The sequence below is a fragment of the Zophobas morio genome, unplaced genomic scaffold (genome assembly GCF_036711695.1).
Source record: "Zophobas morio isolate AGI-343-1 ecotype UQ-CSIRO unplaced genomic scaffold, CSIRO_AGI_Zmor_V1 ptg000024l, whole genome shotgun sequence".
Lineage (NCBI taxonomy): Eukaryota > Metazoa > Arthropoda > Insecta > Coleoptera > Tenebrionidae > Zophobas > Zophobas morio.
Window position 1 is genome coordinate 6,037,524 of NW_026972129.1, and position 22,502 is coordinate 6,060,025.

Sequence of the window (22,502 nt, forward strand, 5' to 3'; positions counted from 1 at the left end):
GTCTAGCAAAAATCCGTGACGGTAGACAGACGGACAGACAGACGGAAACGGGACACCTATTTCTCCGTCCTGTAGGGGTAATGAAAGGTCGAGAAAACGTAAAAGTAGAGAGTCGGCCGACGGACTCGATTACAATACTTCTTTTGCTTACGCTCTGGAAGTAAAAAGATGAAACGTTTTTTGGAAAAATGTTCTGTTCCTTTTGTAGCGATCCTTTATGAAATAGCAGCTTTGAAAAATATGCATTTATTTGTATATTTGAGGGAAAACAGGTATAAGCTGCTGGGATCATACGTGAAAACCGTTTGGCAAAAAACACTGTCCTTTAGCAAACAAAAAAGATATGTCCAAACGGGCAAACGAGACTACAACTGTATAATTGGACGACAAAGTTTTTATTTCACATCACAATACTCAGGCAGGCTGTTAGCTATCATATCGCCTCACCTAATATAGCGGCAGATTTTAGTTATACACTCACAGACTAAAACTTTACATTAACTGAAGATTTAATTCCAAATGACGGTGACAAGCATTACCAGTTTTTTGTTCACAATAATGTACTATTTCTTTTTAATTATACGTCATCTGTTCATTTTGTTATGGTGGTATATTGTGCAATTTACTTTACTCCTCTTTTGTTGAATAAAATCAATCCATTATTCTTCTCCAATAGGAATGAAATCCATTGCATAACATTTTAACTGCAATATTGTCGTAAAATAATACGGTTGACTAAAACACATTAAAAATCAATCCATCAGCAACAAACCATTGATCAATAGGCGAGTAATAAGATGTAAGAATAAATATGAACGTTTATTATAAAAATTTAAATGTGCATTAAAACACCATTATCTTTCAATTTTCCACGATTCCCTGTGTTTTAGAAAACAGAACACAAACAGCTCGTGTAAGTGTAGCGTTAAATATAGATGGTTGCTGTAGCTTAATGATTTCCTACTAGTTGATTAATTGTAATTTAATGGAAGTATTAAGGCATTTTAAACTGAATTCATTTCACCATATTGTTAAAAGTAAATACATATTTCAGTAAAAATTAAGCTACTAAAAAAAAGTAAATAATAAATAATTCAACACATAAATATTTTTTAATTTCATCGACACGGCACATAAAATACAAAAATAACACATATTTATTGTAATTAAAGAAAGTAATAAAATAAGATAATAAAATTATTTAATAAAGCAGCATTACCTGAGTTGTTTATCTATTGACAAGCACCAACTTTTAAGACGCAGAAAATGAAAATTTTTACCCTTGCTCACCCTTTTTGTATAGCATACCTACATATTCGATTTTTTTTATAATTCATTTTTTGTTCAAATGGCAGAAACACGGGATATTGCATACTTCGGTTGGTAAATATCAAGTCCCATTTTACTGTCTTGCCAAAAAAAATAATATATCTAGGTTGCACAAGTTTTTTGCTACCGCCGAAACAAACAATGAAATTTAAGCCTAAATTAAGCAATCACCATGCATATATTTTTTGCCAAAATTAAAAAAAAACACCACTTGTTGATTTCAGTTGCTAACAGAAAAAAAACTCCAATGGTGATTTTCATATTATACCGTTGAAAGTGCAACAAACGTCAAAGTTGTCATCAAGAAACACGTACACACAAACAAATTAAGTCAATTATATTATGTCAAACTTCAGATTTAATACCAAGATGTTGTCAGTTGTATTTTCAAAGTAGAATGTAGTATGTATTGGTGTTTTTTTTTTTTATAAAATACTATAGTCTGATAATAATTAAGATACTTTATAATTCGGTGAATACCTTAAAAGTTGTGGCAGTGATTTTTGAGACTTATCATTTCTCAAGCGACCGACGGTTGAGAAACCCTGGAATCTGTCAATTTTTGGGACAGTTTATGACTTAAGCGAACGGAGTTCTGAAGTAGACTATAGAAGCGGTTTGGCGGAAGTCTCGATGCCGGACTCCAGAACAACCTCGAAGGCGGCAATCGCGAACTCCCCACACGAATGCACGGTGGTTTAAATGCGACCACCGTTGAGAACGGGCAGTCAGTGAATGATATAATCATTAAAATCTAGTCAAATCCGTTCCAATCGATTAATGAGTACGAGTTAAGTTGACTCGGAATTATTCTCTACATAATCGCTGTAAATTAGTATTACTGAGAATTACATTGATGAGTTTTACCCACGCCGATTTTAATTACCGATCATTGTAGCACCATTATATCATACGATCAATATAACTTCTGATTCTAGTGTGTGCTAAAGACAAAAGAAATCGATCATATATTAGTTGATAAGATTACAGGAACTGTAGATTCTAAATAAGTGTTATGAGCCTGTCACAAGAAAAATTTTGACATCGTTAGGACATTTAACGTAAAAGTATTAACGCTCCTCTTGTTTTTGTTGTACATGGCTGATTTGCCAATCCAGTTGTCCTCTACCATTTCAATGTTGCTGACGATATTAAATTATATGCCAACTCGCTTACTTACTAATTATGACCATCTTACAAAAGATCTAGAGACTCTAAATTCATGGTGTTCCGATTGGCTGTTACCTTTAAATTCGGACAAATGTACCATTCTCCACCTGGGTAAGTTACAACACTGCGGGAGTACCTTTAACTGTAGTGAAATGATTTAGGTATTATTATTTCTTCCGACCTCAAATATGAACAACATACGTGTCGTTTCGATAACAAAAAAATACTAATTCTATGTTGTTTCTAATTAGTCGCTCCTTTTGTAATCCTACTCCCTCCACCACTGCTAAACTGCTTCGGATGTACGTTAGGCCACTATTAGAGTTTGTCGCTCCAGCTTGATCGCCTTATTTTGCCAAGGACATTAGCACTTTGGAACGAGTCCAGCGAAGGGCCACTAAGATGGCTCCTGTTATTAGGCACAGACCGTATGAGGTACGGTCGTACAGACGGCGAATACGTGGAGACCTTATTCTCACCTATCGAGCTTTTAGGGATCTGGAGATTATCAACTTCTTCAACTAAATAGTGACACATAAGACTTCGAAGGCATCCTTGGAAATCTACCGTATTCTTCCTTGACAACACTTTTGGTCTTGTCGGGTTTGTAACGACCGGAATATGCCTTATCGCAGAACGACGTGGAGTCGCCTAGCGTCAATTCGTTTAAAAACCATCTCGATTCTTTTCTCGCGGAATAGTTTTCTTAGTTATAGTACTGGTCTTATAATTTTTTTATTTTTTATTTATTGTGTAGCAGGCAGTTGCGAACCCAATGCACCCACCCGGGTCCTCTATGTATATAATATCTACACAATCTGCAGTATACAGGACCTGGGTCCTCTCTAGATCTTTGTTACTTAATGATAATAATAATAATAAATTATCGCACACACAAGATATATCCTGTTAACTCGTATGTAGTTGTAAAGTTTCTATATCTGGTATTGCTAACTGCCTGTGGTCGAAGTCTTCAAGGTTATTTAAAAAAAAACAAAATGATGTTTTTTGGATTTCCTATACAGATAGTAGTATTAAATAACTTTTGCCTATTATATGTATATCTAGATAACCATCTGAAACGACATAATAAAGCAATAAAATGATGTTCAGATGTCAGGTACTAACTACTCAATGTTGTATCCATTTGTTCCTCAAGCGTACAAATCGCAATTTGTTTTAGATTTTTGGTGCATTTTTATTTTCGTAGAAATAGGTACGAAATGGGTACTGTACTCTTCAATATTGACGTGCGTTCAAAAAAACCTTACTCAAATTGGCTTTATGATTCCCCTCTTAAATGTAGACAAAGTTGCACATAAACGTAACACTGTCCTGCTGACTGTAAAGTAAAACACTGATTTATTGTTAAATTTGCGTGTAAAATTTAACAAATAGGTGTTACTTTAATACTATTTTTATAGTTAATTATTCATAGACATGTTTAAGCAGATAAATTAAGTCGGTAATTAACAAAACTGCATACCTAATGTTTATACATTATTATCAAAGTTCTTCTAAGTATTTAAATTACGCTAATTGCTCATATTTTAATCGCGTTTTTAATTCTGTTCTTAAATCTTACGACAAGTAATATTCTGCAATAGTTTAAAAAAAAAAATTATAATGGCCTTTTTCTAAAACTGAGCTGTTTTTTTTTCTTTCTTATTTTGAGCATATATGAAAATGTCAATACAGGAGGCTACAGTGGTTTTCAAAAATATAATAAGAAATTCATTTCAAAATTTGATTTAAAATTACTTCGACAGAAGTTCCCCGACCACTGAAACCAACCAGAGACCAAATAGGTTTTTTTATTAAACTATAAAAGTAATTGAGAAACTTTTAATTTTGGCGGCGATGGATAAACCAGTTTTGGTTAGCGATCTATTAAGCTGATGATGACCTCAAAGCTAAGGCTAAATTTTAGAGCAATTAGTTCGGTAGCTTCTAAGATAAATTGCAAAATTTTACTGTATTAATTTGCATACCTTTTCCAAAATTTGTATAAGCAAGATTAAAAATTTCGCCATCTAAGATAACTAAACACCTAAAGTAAAAAAATAAAGGCCAATGAATAAATAACAAACATAAAAAATTTTACAAAATCAGGATTTACCTAACAAAATCTTTTGACAGCGTTCAGCCATCCGTGTTAGGGTACAACATAACTCGGCCCTGTAGTTTCTGAGATTAGGTGTCTAATAAAATTGCCAACAGACAGACATACAAAAGACAGAAAGACAGAGAAAATGGGAAATCAATATTTTAGTATTGATTTGTAAACCGTGGACAGTTCGAAATGAAGAACATAAAAAAACACGGAGAATTAACAAAACTCATCCCCCTGCTCCAATAATTTTATAATATATTAGTTATTTATTATTATTATTACTGAATTTGTATTTCCATGACGTATACCGGACATTTCCGATTTTGTTTCAAAATGCAAAGACTTTTACTTATTGTAGAGACATACGGTGAATATCGTACTCAGTGTGCATTGATAGTTTTAGAACAGCAAATAAAGTGTTAAGGATTTAAAAAAATATTAGTGACCTTAGCGCTTTAACTGCGTCGTGCACATATTTTTTAATTTGTTGCTAAAATATTATTCATTTGTAAAATAGTTATATTTTTACTTCCCAAGCCTAGGCTAAGAAAGTATTCAGTTGGATCCCTCCAGCGAATGACTACTTTCATGTTTTCTTTACGTTTGATGACCCCTAGGTTATCAAAAAATAGGTCTCGTATCCGTCTGTCGTCCTGAAATTTTAGATGAATATTAAACCAAACGAAAATTTGTGTATCCTCCTCACCAACAAATTGATGACATCAGCTCAAAATTTTGCAAGGTAAATGATGTTTAAATTTTATAAAATAAGATACCCCTGTACTTGTGATTGTGAATCCACCTTGATTGTTGTAATTATTTTAATTAGTATTCTTTAATCTTTCTAATACTTAAAAGCGCTCAGTGGTAGAGCGCGCGGTTTGCCTATGTTTGCCGGGATCGAATAGCGGCATTTCCAACCTATTTGTTAATGAAATCGAGCCAAGTTTAATCTATTTTCCCAAATATTTGGAAATATAGTACTGTTATTATTAAGGTTAGACTAAAACCGTTCAAATTGCTATTTGTGTTGTAACGTTATCACTTATCACAAAACTTTGTTATAGAAAAACTCACTTGAAACACACGCATGGCATAGTTCTTTACTTGTACTGTACCAGTCCACACGTATCTTTACTTTGACTTATGCGGGTTATCATAAAAAAATCCAAAATTAAATTGTATAGTTTCTCAAAAAAGCTGCTCGATTATGCGCCAGGGGCGACGGAAATTCTGTTTAAATAACCTTAAGATAAATGTTTATATTTTGCTACGGTTGGTGTTTTGAACAAAATTAAGTAAATTTTGAAATGAAATTTTGCTTTATCTTTGAAAAATTAATTATGATAATACTAAATTTAATTTGCCCTTTATTAACAAGAGAAATAAGAAAAGTGTACTGGGAGATTAAACCCTGGCACATAATTTGAAGCGAACTAAAATTATCGTAAACACAAATATACAGCGTGGAAACAGCTTACGGAATAAATTCAGTAATTTCAAAACTAATGGTATTTGTCGAAAATGCTGTAATACGTCAAATTGTATTTCTAATTACCCTCATTTTAAGTGGCTCTACCTGTTTGTGATGTCATTCCCTTGCGAGCTATGACGTCATATGCATTTTTTTCAATAGACTGCTATAGTTTTTGTTATTTGTAGATGGAACCTTTAAAGACCTTTTCAACGAACCCCCACTGGTTACCCCTATTTTCACAAGTTCTTGAGATTCTTGAGATTATTACAATTGTACGCACCAATCAAAAGGTTTACAAAATTGCAAAAAACTTGAAATAAAATAAAAATTGGACTGATTTTCAATTTTGTAATTTTTTTCACGTTTGTGTGACGTGTATGTACAATATTCTTTGGTTAGATAAAATGTGTGTTTCAAACACCAAGGTAGACACAAATATTATGTAGTATTTGTTAAAAAGGCCCTTACTATGTACTATGCAAAACTAAAACAAAAAATATGGCATTTCATTAAAAAACATGAGTTCAAAAATGGATGAGATCATGAACAAGTGAAGAAAACTTAAAAAGAACATATTTAGAAATGAAAGTTGATCTATTTCACAGTTTTTCACAGATATTTTTATTTTTCTAATTGCTGAATTTATTCCGTAAGTAGTTTCCACACTGTATATACATATATACAACGAAAAACACTTTTAAAAATTGTTTGATGGCATATATACCATAATATTTAGAAAGTTTATTTCAAGATCAAAATTGGTTTGAAATTTAAGTCTTTGCATATTAGTTTTTGATACGTACGATAATAGGTCCATATAAATAATCTGGAACATTATGAAGACTTGTAACGTGTATCTACTTAAAACTTTATTCACTAAATTTACCCTTGACAAATTGTCTTCATTGACGGAAAATTGCAGGTATCCAATCAAGATGTAATATTTAGAGTAATCGCAATCCACAATGAAACTAAAAATAATGTACTATGAACTACACGAACGAATCTATGTCTATTCACTAAGTACAGCGCCCACTAAACAAAGTTGGTTAACAACTAATCGTTAACAAAGTTTACAGAATCTGATTCGTCTGTAAATTTTGATGCAGGTAACCGGTTTTACAATAAAAAAAGTTGTTAAAATGATTAAAATGAATTTCTACTGTTGATTTGATTCAATAAGTTTATTCTAGCGAGTCAATTCATACTTACTTTTATAATTTATGGTTGCACTATCTATGTATAAAAAAACATAATATAATAAATATTTGCTAAAGTAACATTTTTCACCAACAAAATTAATGCAGAAATAACATTATCACATTTTTTGCCTACGAAGACGTCATAAAATTAAAATGGCAAACCGGTACGACTTTACCTATCCCAAGTTTTTTCGACTGTCTAAAATTAACTCTAGGCAAATCAGATTTCACGAAAGAGAGAAACCTGATATTGTGGATAGGTCAACATGGAGAATGGTGTGCCACGCTATGCATCTCGACTAGCTACTATCTGATAATTTACATGTGTATTTCAATTCAACGGCGTTTATGGTTACTATTCGTGCTTCACTAACATCATCTACGTAAATTACTGTACTTGTATTGGTGTGAATTCCATAAACCTCACCTAGGTTAAGGTCTCTATCGAGGTCTACTTTTTAAACACACAGCGCCAGCGTAAACGTCGCTGTCGACCCTACCACGGAACTCCGCCTTAGGCAAGGTCCGGGCTCCGGGTCCTACGTTGCTGATAACAACACTCGCCAGCATGTTTTCTGACGTTTCAAATTCTGTAATTGTTGTGATTACATTTGATATTTTAATGAAAACTGCTCACGCGCATCACGTCCGAATTATAATGGTCGCTTGAGTAAGTGTGTGGAGTGCATGAAATTTCTCGTGCACGAGATCGAAGGATTTTGACGAGGCACCAGTCGACTTATAAAAAATCTGTCAAGAGCACCAAGACATTTCACAAACGAGTTTCACACCAAATTCTTTGTGCAAATTTATTTACACTAATTTACGAATGGCAAATGTATTTATTTATACACAGTGTGTCCTGTCATGTGCATTATTCATTAAATACGAATCGTGAGCCTAAGAAATCAGGCTTAAACCATAGACGTAAAAAAAGTACGTTAGCCATATCACTGAAGAAACATACCGTATATGCGAGAGACGTTAGAACAGAGTCATACTTGAACACTTATATTTTGACAGTTGTACAAAAATATAATCATTTTACTAATAAGTAATATGAAGGGTAAAAGGTGCTACGTCTAACTCCACATTTCTGAATAAGTGTTTTTGTTATAGAAAGGACACGTTTCAAGAAGGCTCTGTTCTCATGCAATTGCCATTTGGATTTCCGTGAACAGAACATGTGTTTCTGTTAAATTTTTCTTTTCTTTTAATTTAACAAGCTGAAGATGAGAACAGAGCCTTCTCGAAACATGCTCTTTCTATAATCATAAGACCTATTCAAAAATGTGGAGTTAGACATAAAACCACTTTGAGAAATCCGGTACACAAACAATTTTCATTTTACCAAGATTTTGGTTGTATGCCATGTTATGACGTATTTTAAGGGCCACTACATATTTTTTGTCATATTTTCAGCAACTTTGCTGGACAAAAAAATAATAGTATGTATTAAATAAATAAAAATAATAAAATCGTTCGTAGTGTTTAATTTCGGAATAAGTAATCAGTACCAAATTTCTGTTCCAGATATTGTACCGTACTTGTGTCTACAATAATTATAAAAACAATTACGATGATTTGGATAAAATTTCATTAGAAGATTAAGGATTTTTAGCTGGAATGTATTAACATACATTAGTATGCTATGCCCAAAATGGGCACAGTATTGTAATCTTTAATTAGACGTTTTCGGTTAGAGGATGTAGTAGCAAAAGTACCATATATAAATACGCTCAAAAGTTAAATCTTAGCCTTTGTTAAAACGAGACAATACACTATTGCATGGTAGAAGCAGAACAAAAGATTATGTTTTTTTTTTTTAATTTCACTTCAGAAGATTTACTGACATATCGGCATGATATCTTTACAATAATGTAAACTTACTTCGTACATCCTAAGCGAACAAATGAATATTGTTTCAGGTTTCCCCAAAGTAAAGGTGCCACCACTTATATTGTCTATTTAGTGCACAGAAACGAAAATTAAATAAATATGAAATTAATCTTGTAGAAAACTGGTTACAATTATATAACAAAAAATAGCTTTCGCAATCGTTAATTAACAAAGTAAATTGTGTTACATGTAGATATATATTAATTTGTTTCAAAATTCGATATTTGACACCCAAAAATTAAAGCAGGCTTTTTGTTGATATATTTGGAACTTAAAACAGGGTCAACAGATGCTCGAAAGTCTTAAAGTGTTAGCAATTTTTTGTCACAATAAGAACGCATATTTTGTGAGCAGGATTAGCCGGATTTAAATCACCCTAATTTTTTTTAATTTTCTTCTCAAATTACGATAATATAGTGCATATTACGGCCATTTCAAATGCAATTTAAATCAAAATAAAGGACGGACAAAATAAAACGCTCATTTCTTTTAATTTGTTTACCTCCCGAAAGTATGCTTTTGTTTTCACGACGTTTCATGATTCACAAAGTATAAAAAATAGGTCTTCTGTTTCCGTCTGTTTGTCTACCTCCTTTGATCTGTGTCGATCTTTTTACACAGATAGTCTCCCAAACTCTTGGACTGATTGTTGTCATCATCAAATTTTATTTGTATTTTAAGAAAATGGTGTAAAGTTAAAGTTAACTAAAATTTGTCTGATTTGTTATTGATTTGTCAGATTAAATTTGAGAACGTCACCTAAAAATGTTGTTTATAAGTGTTATTTAAATTTTATAAAATAACAATCTTAAACTTCTGGTTTATCAATCCACCTCGATTTCTTTAACTTATACCTACAGGGGAAGTTGTATTTATTGGACTGTATTTCAGGAGAATTTCTAACTACTACCCTTAACCAATTTTTTATTTTAAGAACAGGTGTGACAACTTTATAAAAATAAATAACACCATTACTATTTAGGAACGTAAATGAAAATAAATATCTCTTTATTGTTGCAAACCCTCAAAGACACACAATTAAAATTAAAATAACTCAATAAAAAATATATCTACAAAGCGCTGGAAAAAACTGAATAAATGTGATTAAAATTCCTAACTGTTGATTTTTCTTACTACTCTTAAGGCAAGCTTATAGAATATTTTAATTGAGATGAAGTTAATCATGCAAGTTAATGAGGCGTTTAGCGACGTCTGATTGGCGTAGAGTCGATCACGTGGTACTTTAATGCCGTATTCAAAATTTAATGGCAATCAAAGATTTAATAGAGTTTCTTTGTTATTTATTTCAATTCGATTCTTTCCAACAACAATTATTGTAATGTGCGAAATCATATTTTAGGCACGCTCATCTGAATTATTTTTAGGAAAATTTGAGAAAACTTAGTCGAGAAAAATAATGGAAAGAAGATAGCAGACGCAATGGAATACAGGTTGATGATGATGACAGTTTACTTAAGAATTGAAAGAAACAGTTCCATTCCTTTAGAGAACTACTAGTTAATAATACGTTATTTCTGTCGTAACACAACCAAAATGTATTAATTTTTTAAATATAAAAAGATTCATATTTTAGAGCGTGTAGAAACAAATACGTGGTTTTATTATTTATGAACACATTAATTAATTTTACTTTGAAAAATAAGTTACTTTCAAATTAATTAATGATAACTAAGTTCCTTTACTTTAGGCATATTTTGAGTCAACGACCACAAAGATGTATTAGTAGATACACCGTTGTAGCAATTATAAAGTCTCAGAAAAAACTTAACGACAAAGTGGACTCACACTAAGAGCCTACACTTGATTGGTCAAAAATGTTGAAGCTTTAGCCACTGCATTTAAATGTCAAAACAGAGTGATACAACTGACAGATTTAATGTGGATATGAACATTCACTTGACGGTTAAGTGATACAAAAAATCACTATCCTAAAAACATTGTATTTTATTTTGCATAATAAGTCCTATTTAAATTTTATAAAATAAAATATTTCGATAGTTGTGGTTTATGAATCGATCTTGATTTTTACATTTTTTCAACGGACATCAAGATGTTGGGGAAAATCAAAATTGTGTAACATTTTACTGCAAAACTGAATGCTCTGAAATCTTGCAAACGTTTTAAGGTTTTCGTAAGCACGGTAAATGGTTAATCCAAATGTAAAACTAACTTTACGAGTTATCGTAAAAAAAAATACAATTCGCAAAATCAAATTTTATAATTTAGGTTTTAGGTTTAGTCCAATTTTTTTATCAGATAAACACACTCAATTTTCGGTACTCTATAATTATTATCTAATAGTTAAAAAAATCCAGACCCACGTTTGCTCTAATGTTGAACGAAGCGTAACGTGTTTTATTGGATACAAATGGTTGACATATACAAGCTTTAACCTTTGACGATTAGTAATAAATCAAATTTCAACATGTTTGTTATAACTATTTTTTTTTCTAAGATAGATGCACAATTTTATAAACGGCCGGACAAAATATAGTTTATAAATATTACATCAACTGAACATGGAGTCACATCTTCGATCTTAAACGTATTCATGTTCGTCGTGCCAGTATTACTGTGCAACGCAAATGACTAATGCATTTTTTTTTTCTTTAGAAAGCAATATTCAAAACGGTCCCTACGAGAATTTTTTATAAAAATTTTTAAGTAATAAAATTTATTCCATAAATAGTTGTCACACTATGCATACATAATAAAAATATCTTACATAAGACCGTTGGTAGTTTTCTTACAAAAAAAAAAGAAAAAAGTTAACTATAGATCATTAATAAATTTCTTACACAAAAGTGGCGTGTAACGTATTTATACAGTACGTTACGAAATATGTTGCAAATGTAGTAATCGCAGCAATACTGTAATGATTGTCATTTATGAACTATTTAAATAATACACCAAATGAGAACCTAACAACTATCATTTAAGTCTTTTGACACTTTTTGTATGTCTCAGACTTAACATTAATATAAGGAAAGGTGAACTGTGAAGAGTCATTAAAGTAATTAAGAATCTAGATCTAGTTTTTACTTTGATTCCTTTCTAATGCCTGTACTTTTATGTTGATTTGATAAATTTATATCTAGAGGCATAAAACAGCAGATGCAGTATGTAATTATTATAATGTTCTGCTGAATATTAATTAAAACGAGAACACTTTTGAAGATAAACAACTTTTAGCTCTTCAAGTGTAGAAAACTATTATAAAAATAATTAGGTATCGTGGTAACTTCGATTATGCAAAATCAAATTAGCTACAGTGAATTGTCTGTCTATCTGGACTATTAAAAAAAACACTTAACTAACTGAAAGGTAAAACAATAATTTAACATTAATCAATGAAGGGTGTTTAGTGAAAAGTGGGTATGTCAATCAAAGGTTGATTTATAAAATGGAATTTTTCATCTGCAAATTAGTCTTGAGTAATTATATTGCCGAAAACAAGATATAAAATCGATCAGACTAAGCTTTCACTTAATTTATAATAATCAATTATTATTTGTTAGGACGTGAAACTAAGGCTCGAATTGCATATTACGTTATAAAGAAAATTTTCATTTTCAAGCTACAAATATCACTCTAAAATATGCTTCCTAAAAAAAATGCTGGGGATTCAAAAACTTTGCTCGGAAATTTAAAATGCAATTTTAATTTAGAATAATTAAAAAATGTTAAAATATAATAAACCAATATTTTCGAAAATTTAATTTAACAATAATTTCATTACATCAATAAATACAATAATGTCGCGTTCTTCATATTTTTTGTTATTTTATAGATATGATGTTTAAAAATATCAGCAGCATTCATAATAGTTAATTATCCAAGATTGACAATGCAAGTTAAGTCTCTGTACAAAGGCGTAAGGTGGGTTGTTTTTAACGTCTTTAATTCATTTTAATACAAACTTTTTTTACTCAATTAACAATAAGTAATGTTTTTATTATACAATTTTTCCACGTTTTGGAGTTTTATTTTATTCCTCAAAAATATCCTCCCAGATCGATCTTTTCTTAATTATTATTACATAAAGATTTCTTTTTTCTTGACAATTTTATCTTTTATGAAGAATTAATATTTTAGAATCTACAGCAAAAAATATATATATAACGAAAACCTAAAAGAATACTCTAAGCTGCAACAAAGGGCAATTTAAACAAAAATGATTAATAATAAAATTCTTCAAACTGTCGGGTGATTATATTGTATGTTGTAGTTTGCAGTAAATTACAAATTTTTAATTGGCTATTTTTTCAAAATCTACTCTGATAGACGTTGAGGTTCAAACTTAACAGTCAATGTCAGCGCAGCAATATCAATTTGTCGATAATAAATGATATAGGTGTATTAAAAAGATAAAATTATGCAAGTCTATTTTTATCGGTAATTATCACAAAAAGTCATCACATTTTTTCCAGTACACGACTGGATAATAATGATGACCTTATCGTCTCATATAATTATTAACTGGTACATACAATCGCACAACTATTAGTACTTGCTAACAACAAATAGCGTCTAAGATTAAATAGACAATAGACTTCACTTACTGAATTTTATTATTTTAATTGTAAAAATTATTCTAAAACAATCAGTATTTGCGACAGTTACATAATAAAATTAATTAGTTCGAAGAAGTCAAAATAACTGTGACTCATTATCAGTTGTTAATTAGTGATGCATTATCCTATTTATGGAATTTTATATGCAAAACAAACATCCCAAAAATTTTATTTTACACATTTACAATAAATAATAATATTGCCCAATGCTGGAAAAAAATCCGTGCGTTTTCACAAAAAAATCTTTTATAAAGACCACTTATTGTTTTTTTAGAATTCATTCTGGTAAATGCATCTAAATAATGTGAGAATATTTACTCGATTTATAGCAATACACACTTTAGACAACAAATCTTTGGAAAAAAATTTTAGCTCTGGATTAATTTTTGAAAATAATCTAAAACATCATAGACCATCCTTATTTTGTATAATAATAAAGAAGGTAAATGCAACAATACTAAACACGTAAATGTTTGATAAACTTATGGCATTTTATTAGATACTAAACAATAAATATTATTATTATTATTATTATTATTATTATTATTGACTTAAGCGACACACTTTCACAGCCGAGGCTGGAAACAAATTTGACCGGCTCCTCGCGCGCGACATTGGAGCTCGGCTCTGTGAATAACCAGGAATTTACGTCCAAACACTTTGAATGAAGTTGGTCAACAGACTTGAAGCCCAATTACAGACCAACTAGTACAGATTGAAAAAGAAAAAAAAAAAAAAAAATAGTTACCTAAATTACAGGCGGCCACAATTACCACTGCTTCTCATAGAAGATAGGTTTGTTTAACACAATCTGAAGGAATCGTTATGCTCGTTATAGTTAGCGCACATCCGGTATAACGGTGAGTTTTTCTGGATGTCAATACGTGGCGTTGGAAGATAGAAAAATTGATAATTCTCAGGACGAAAGGATGGTCTTGGTATGCTGATGTAAAGTTGGCTAAGAAGTTGAGGACAGTCAATTTGATGATTAAAAATTTTCTTTAAGAAACACAAAGACGCGTTAGTGCGTCTTCTATCCAGATCGATGAGGCCGAATCTTTCAAGAAGAACATTTTGCGGAATTCCTCTGGGTGGGTAAACGCCATCTAATTTGAAGGATACAAATTTCAAGAATCTTCTTTGAATTTTTTCAAGTGCCTGGATATGAATTTGAGTTGCGGGGGCCCAAACCACACTAGCATATTCCAATTTAGATCTGACGAAGGCAACATAAAGTCTTTTTAAAGTAGTACCATTACTGAAACAACCACTAGATCTTATAATGAACCCCAGACATTTAACGGCTTCAGACACTATAAAGGAAACGTGTGGGGCAAATGAAAGGGAAGAGTCAAACGTGACACCAAGGTCTTTAAATGAATCAACTCGAGACAAACTGGAAGAAAACATCGAGTATAAATACAAAACTTTAGAAGTTTTATTGGTCAAGGACATAACGTAACATTTTCTAGCGTTTACGGGAAGGAGATTGTATATACTCCAATTTTGAAATTTGTCGATATCATCTTGAAGTTCTAGGCAGTCTTCGAAGTTATTAATGCGTCGGAAAATCTTTAAATCATCTGCATACATCAACACGTTTGAACTCAGATTTTTGGTAATATCATTAATAAAGATTGCAAAAAGTAATGGTCCGAGAATAGAACCTTGCGGAACGCCAGAAGTAACAATAATTCGATCGGATTCAAAACCATGAAATGTCACACGCTGAGATCTACCGGACAAATACGACCTAAAAAGCTTAATTAAATTTGCAGAAAAACCGATGCTACTTAATTTGGACAGTAAAATATTATGATTAAGCTGGTCGAAGGCCTTAGAAAAGTCGGTGTACACCACATCCACCTGTCGTTTAGCATCAAAGCTATCAGATACAAATTGAGTAAAACAGCACAAGTTGGTGACTGTAGAGCGGCCATTAATAAAACCATGTTGCGTGTGCGATAAACGATTGCGTACTTGAAATTGTATGAATTTATGAAGAATAGACTCGAAGACTTTGGAAAAATTACAGAGTAAAGAGATAGGACGATAATTTATAATCAATTGAGTATTGCCTTTTTTAAAAATGGGTGTAATTAAAGAAAGTTTCCAGAAATTAGGAAAGGAGGAAGATTTGAGTATTAAATTAAATAGAATGGTCAAAGGCCGAGAAAATGCAGTAGCACAGTCTGAAAGAAGAAAACCCGGAATATCGTCATGACCGCACGTAGAATTAGACTTAATGTTTTTCAATGCTTCTAATACATCGGATTCATCAATAGCAGAGACAAAAACTGGAATATTGCTGAGATCTTCGTCAAGACTATTAAAATCAACATGTGCTAGATTAGAATAACTGTCACTAAAGTGTTCGGCGAAGGCGTTTACAATGTCTTGAGGATTCAACAGAGATGTGTTTAGATAGCTCATTTGAGAAGGAATCCCCGAACGTTTTTTAATATTATTGACATGAGCCCAAAACTTGCGAGGATCCGAGTTAATATTAATTTCCAAATTGTGAATATAATTGGCATACGATAGTTTAATGTCACGCTTCAATTCAGCTCGAATTCTTTTAAAATTAATCAGATCTAAGTCACTATGGGATCTTTTGTAGATGCACCAGAGCTTCCATTTGATTTTAACTTTTTTTATGTTATCAGAAGAGAACCAGAGAGGGTAAGAGTAATTGTGTAGTCGGCAAGTTTTGGGAACATAAAGATCAAGCACAGAGTTAAGTTTATCATAAAAAAGACGACAAAGAGTATTAACGTCCGTGTATATTATAATATATTGTAACCAATACATTTTGAATTTACTTATTAAATACAGGCACAAATTTTAACACATTCACCAGTCGCCGCTAAATAAAAGCATGGTTAAGCATAGACCTCCAGACGACATTAATAAACAGGTTTTTAATTGTTGAATTCATAATCACCTAAGGTAAAAAGTGGTAAAAATGTATATGAAAATTAACTGTAATGTTAAATTTGAATGTTTTATGTCACCATTAGTTTCACTGGTTCAAAATTCACAAATAATATAAATAATTGCACAGATCAAAAAATATAAAAACAAGTTCTGGTTAAAATCATGACAATTCCGTGAGCAAGTAACGTTATAAAATTACTATTAACGCCAGTTTTTGCAACTTTTTGTTCAGTTACCTTCAAAAACTTTACCTGCTTTCCATTCATATTTTACAATTTTATTTTCTATAAGTGACTATTTGTTTCACTTTTTCCTTTCAAGTGTTTTTACCGATAGTATTCTAGTTGTTAATTCAATATCTGGAGTAAGTTCGAACTATGCAACGTACCTCAGATGTATGGTGCTGATTATTATCGAGCGGTGTCGCCAGGTCTACTGTAGAAGAATCTTTATTTTATGGGGCAACAATATACGCTTTACTGTAGTACCTGAAAATGTTTTCATAAATGTATCAAGGAACTCGCAACTGCACCGATTTTTGGGTAACAGCAAATAGCATGTAATTGTTTTGTGAAATCGGTGTAGGCAATTAATTAGTTGAACAATGTAACATATTATATTAAAAGAAATTTAAACAAACAAAACTGATTCGACGCTGAATATAATAATCCATATTTTTTTCACTGCTTGACATTAGCACAGTGAAGAAGTGATTTGCTCAACGTATTCCCTAGTAAGGGTTTTGTATGTTTTATGGACATTGAACACCTATGAATAAACAAGTTTTCATTGGTATTAAAATTATTAGGTACACACTTACATATTAAACTGAACCCAGATACTTAAAAAAAATCATAAAAACAACAATTACAAAATAAAAATATTAAAATTATCTTATAATACATTTTTACGCTAGAATTTGTAATTTATTTCATACTCTGTGGTTCCTTTTGATTACCAAATCTGTTAACCATAATTGCTAATTTTTTATCAAAAAAAATCACGTTTGCGTATTGGTACAAGTTGCTTGGTTCAGTGTCTAATACTTGTTCAGTACCATTAAAATTAACAGATCTGTTATGTACTAAAAGGTTTTAAATCTCTACACAAACAAGTAATGGATTTCTATAAGAACTATTTCTGTATAAAGGAAGCTACAAAACGTAGGTAGTGTACAATTAGGTGTCTAATTTTGTATTAAAGAAATCCAGTCAGACAATAAACAAGTTGTATGCACTGGCGGATACATGAATAAAATTGCATCTGCTTGGCCAAAGCCCAGTTGTATTTTTATTTTGTTAAAGAGTACTTAGGTACATAAAATTATAGAAAAAAAACACATAACTTACATCATTCTGCATACGATAAGTTCGTTTAAAATATATTTTCTCTTTAAAAACAGTTGGTAAGTGCACCTGAAAAGTGAAGATCTTAAACTAAACAAAAATGATATGTCAGGTTTAAATTTTTTTAATTCATTTTCAGTGTTCTTTGCGGTAGTGATATTAAAATAAGAAAAGTAAATTGAATTAAGAAATCACTCAAGTTTTCATGTACAAAACAGTTTTGAACAAAATTCGGCAACTTTTAACAATCAGTTTTAATAACTACTTATAAGAAGTTAATAAAGAAGAGAAACAAAATGTATACCAAAATTTTTCAAGCAGTTTTCAAGACAATAACTTAGGTTAAGTAACTATTCTGAGTCACTGTTGATTCTTAAAGTTTTACAAAATTAAATAGTTGTTTGAAATGATTCCTTCTTACCGATTTGTTCACTAGAACACTAATGACAGCTGCAATGCCAACTCTCGATCATATTATCATATATTATTTATATTTATTATATATTTAAAAAAATCCAAGTGTAGTAGTAGCCTTAAAGAAAGACACAATACAGTCGCTCTGTTTTTTAGAAACAACCCTGGCCAACGAAATTTTAACTATCCAGGATTTTTATATTTAAAATTACACATACTGATTAGAAAATATGCCAACATAGAACCCTAAATTATATAAAAAAGTCACATATAAAATATCACCTAAGACAAACAAGAGAAAAAGCAAAAGACACAAAACAGTGGTGAAAAATCATCACCTCCACACCACTGGTAGAAGAGGTTGTCGATAAGTAACTATTTTATTATTGTAATCTGTGTTCAGACTAGAAATCAATACAAGAAAAGATAAACAACATTCACCTATTTTCGGTACTGTAGCGACAAAAGATCCCATTTTATTGGTTAATTAATCAATGTTATAGTGATTCAAATTCTGTATGCTTTTACGATATCAATCATCCATTATTCCGGTATGGTCGGTACAGAGAAAAAACTGCGACGATGGCAAATTTCGGGCACATTTGCAAAGACGTGTTAAACCAAAATACAGTAAAAATATATTTTTTTTATAATATTAAATAGGCGGAACATGCTGTTAAGAATTTCAAGATGTGTTACCTTTGTCACTTTTCCCTCCAAGATCGTGCAACGAAAATTTACTACATAATCATTTTTAACATTTGCCTGTTGTACCGTATGTTAACACTTTCAAGTAAGTAACAATAAATATGGAAACAACTTTAATAATAATTGTTTTGAATAATAATGTTAATAAAGCAGTATTTTTAACAAGCATTCTTAACTGCCCACACATAATCTCTAAAGATTAGCACCCAATACAAATAAAGAAAATCACGGAAACAAAGGATTTTAAAGGGGTTTCTTATTGATTAAAGAAGCATGTATTAATCTAGAATATGAAAATTTTGAATAGACATATATATGGACAATAACAATGATTAACTCTTACCATAAAATGTAAATGCCTGATAAATCTTCAGGTTCTAACATAAGTTTGTCAAATAAATGCTTTCGTCGAAATAGACAAAAGTAAGAATCAAACTCTTAATTGTGCAGTTTGATGTATCGCCACCAGATAGAGTTAGTTATCCGGAGCTAAAAATAATGCAGACTGAGGCTAACTTGCCAAAAAAAACTGCAATCCTTTTATACTAAAAGTTTAGTTAGTGTAAATCCAAAAGTGGTCAGGGGAATTGACGTGTATTCTGGTGATTGGACAAAATTGATAGTAAAACCTAAGAAAATCTTGACGAAAACTTTTACATTCTAAAAGTTCTAAAAAATCTGCCAAAGGTGTTAAGCGTTAATAAAGGTGTTCTTATAAATTTAATGGTAAAATCAAAAAGTCCGCACAATTATTGCTACACTAAACTAAATAAATTTTTGGAACCGAAAGACTCCAGGTATCCGGATCGTCCTCTGCCATTTTGGAAAATTATCAGGGCAAAATAAAACTGAGACATTGCAGTTCAAATATTCGAATAAGTAACTGGAGAGTTCGGCGATACTTTTAAGTGCGCAAGTGACTTCTTACAACACTTAAGTAAGTTTGCAATTGAAATTTAATATTTGTTCCAAATTTTAAATTTTAATTTCTTGAAAGCAAGATATCCAAGATATCCTCAGTTAACCTTTATTTGTGATGCTACACTAGCTGCGGTCTGCTTCTCCTCAATAAATTCAAAATGACATCGGCAATCATAGATTTCTGGAGTCCTAAAGAAATATTATTTGTAAATTAAAAGCTATTATTTCAATCATTTGGTGAAATATGAAACGCGAAACATTAAAGACGGGTGACTTGTGTCTTCGAAGATATGGAAATGTTCCGAACCGGAAATTCTGAAAATACTTTTCTCACCTCGACCACATCATCACTTCTTCTAATAATTCAAATGAAAGAGATAATTTAAGTATAAATTTCTTCTCATCGTTCGATGTTTCAATGTAAGAAAAATTTTAACTGTCGACGCCAGGTCGACACCTTGCATAAATGTGCACCAGCAGAATTAATAACTTTGCGCACCTACATCGCTCAATTAATTAGTCAAAAGTTCGCTGGTGGTGACCGACTGTCAAAATAGATCGGTTAAAAAAAATGAAGAAGTGTGTGCAGTGGTAAATGTTGCGTGGGCAACGGCGTGCACGCATGCATAATGCATCAAGAACGTGGTAGACGGCAGACAGCATCACGAAGTGGTGTTAAGTTCGCAAATTCCTTTTGTTCGTTTCGGCGCTTCTCGCGCAGAAACAAGAAAACAAAAGGAGCGCCGGAGGAAGGAAGGTCAGCGGAAGTGTGCGTCCCGATGGCGGGCGACGCGGTGCGTGCAATGGTGCCGCCGAAGAGGAGAGCTGCTGTACCTTGAGAGATGCAGTACATGATCTGCCTGGGCACCTTGAGGCCGGCCGCCAGACAGGCCGCGAACGACGCGGAGAAGTTGATGGCCATTCCGTCGTGGAGACTATCGCGGTCGCGGCTGACGTTGACGTTGACGTTCGCAGTCACTCACAGGGGGCACGGCACCGGCACGCACCACATGGCACTGTCACAGGGCGAAGCGCGCGCGATGCACTCGGGGGCGATGCTGCAGCTTCAGCGGCCGCGGCCTCGGCAGCATCCATTGGGGCGACGCGGACACGACGAGCGGCATTAACAGCCGAGCCGGCTGCATACGATTTCGCCCAAGTTTCGGCTCGGAGGTGGCGGGGATGCAGACGCTGGTGGGTCGGCGGAGTCGGAGTCGGCTGCCGACGACCTCATGGCTCGATCTCGCGAGATGAGGAGCCCGCCGCGCTGTTGCCGCCGTTCTCTGCCCGTCTGGCTGCACTTCACCACCCACCTCACCCCCTCCGTCCTATGCACGTGCATCGCGCCGGCCTGCTGCACCCGAATCAATATCACACATTATCACAAAAAACTGACCCGACTTGAAGCGGGGCTTTGCACCTTGCTTGCTTGCCTCCGAGCTCGTCGGGACCATGCCCGACTCCGAACGCCGACTACCAAAACTCCATCCAGTCTGCCTACCCACCGGCACCTACTGCTTGACACTACGTAGCCTTGACGACACCTCGAACGATTACTCACCAGGTACCAGCCTGGGTTATTCCCCGGAGTGGTGTTCGTCGCTTAGCCTCCGTATGAGATCTTCGCGACCTCATGACTGTTACTCATGCTTTGGTAAAATTCAAAGAAAAAGGACACAAGGCAAAAGCTTGGCTGACTGTTAAAATATTGCGACAAAATTAAAGAGAATTTGGACATTCTGTTACAAACACCCGAAACCATACATAATGTAACACCTTTCGCCCGACCTCTGCTGGAATATGAACATTGTGACCGTTATTTTATTTACAATTACAGAAAATTAGATATTATTACAAAATATCTGTTACTTTGCAATTCTCTGATTAACGACGATGAGATCAACACACATACCGGGTGTAGAATCGTTTTTGAGAACAGGGATTTTTCATGTAAAAACAGATTTGAACATATCGGCTCCCCAAATTAGTTTTGATCAACACGTTACATACAAAAGTTATAGCGAATAAAAAACTGTATCTAAATCATTCTTTATTGTTTTTGCAACATCATGTGGTATTGAAATAAAAAGAAAAAAAGTTCAAAATGCATAATAAAATTCATTACTTTGACATTTTGATGATTTAGTTTAAATTCATTACTTTGATTTTGGGTTCAAAACAAGCTTTAACACATGCTTTATTTGCAACTATAAATTAAATTAAATGTTCAAACACAAGAGCAGCTTCAGTTTTTCTTCACTAGCACCACGAATGTTCTGTTGGCACCTGCAGAATTTGTTTACAGTGCAACCTTAGGTTTCAAACTGTTGTACAGTATTTGCCAAAATTAAACCACAAACACTGCATTCTGCCTCGAAAATACAACTGACA

At 32.6% G+C, this 22,502-nt stretch overlaps 1 protein-coding gene across 3 annotated transcripts in view; it reads right to left on the reverse strand.

Moving 5' to 3' along the window:
- Window positions 1-21,604, reverse strand: part of LOC135135655 (myeloid zinc finger 1) — a 74,516-nt gene extending 52,912 nt beyond the window's left edge. For all 3 annotated transcript variants that reach the window (XM_064064781.1, XM_064064782.1, XM_064064780.1), the window contains exon 1: window positions 20,946-21,604. In XM_064064781.1, coding sequence (XP_063920851.1) covers window positions 20,946-21,033 — 88 coding nt within the window. In that variant the 5' untranslated portion in view covers window positions 21,034-21,604. The remainder of the gene's footprint in view (window positions 1-20,945) is intronic.
- Between the last annotated feature and the right edge of the window lie 898 nt (window positions 21,605-22,502).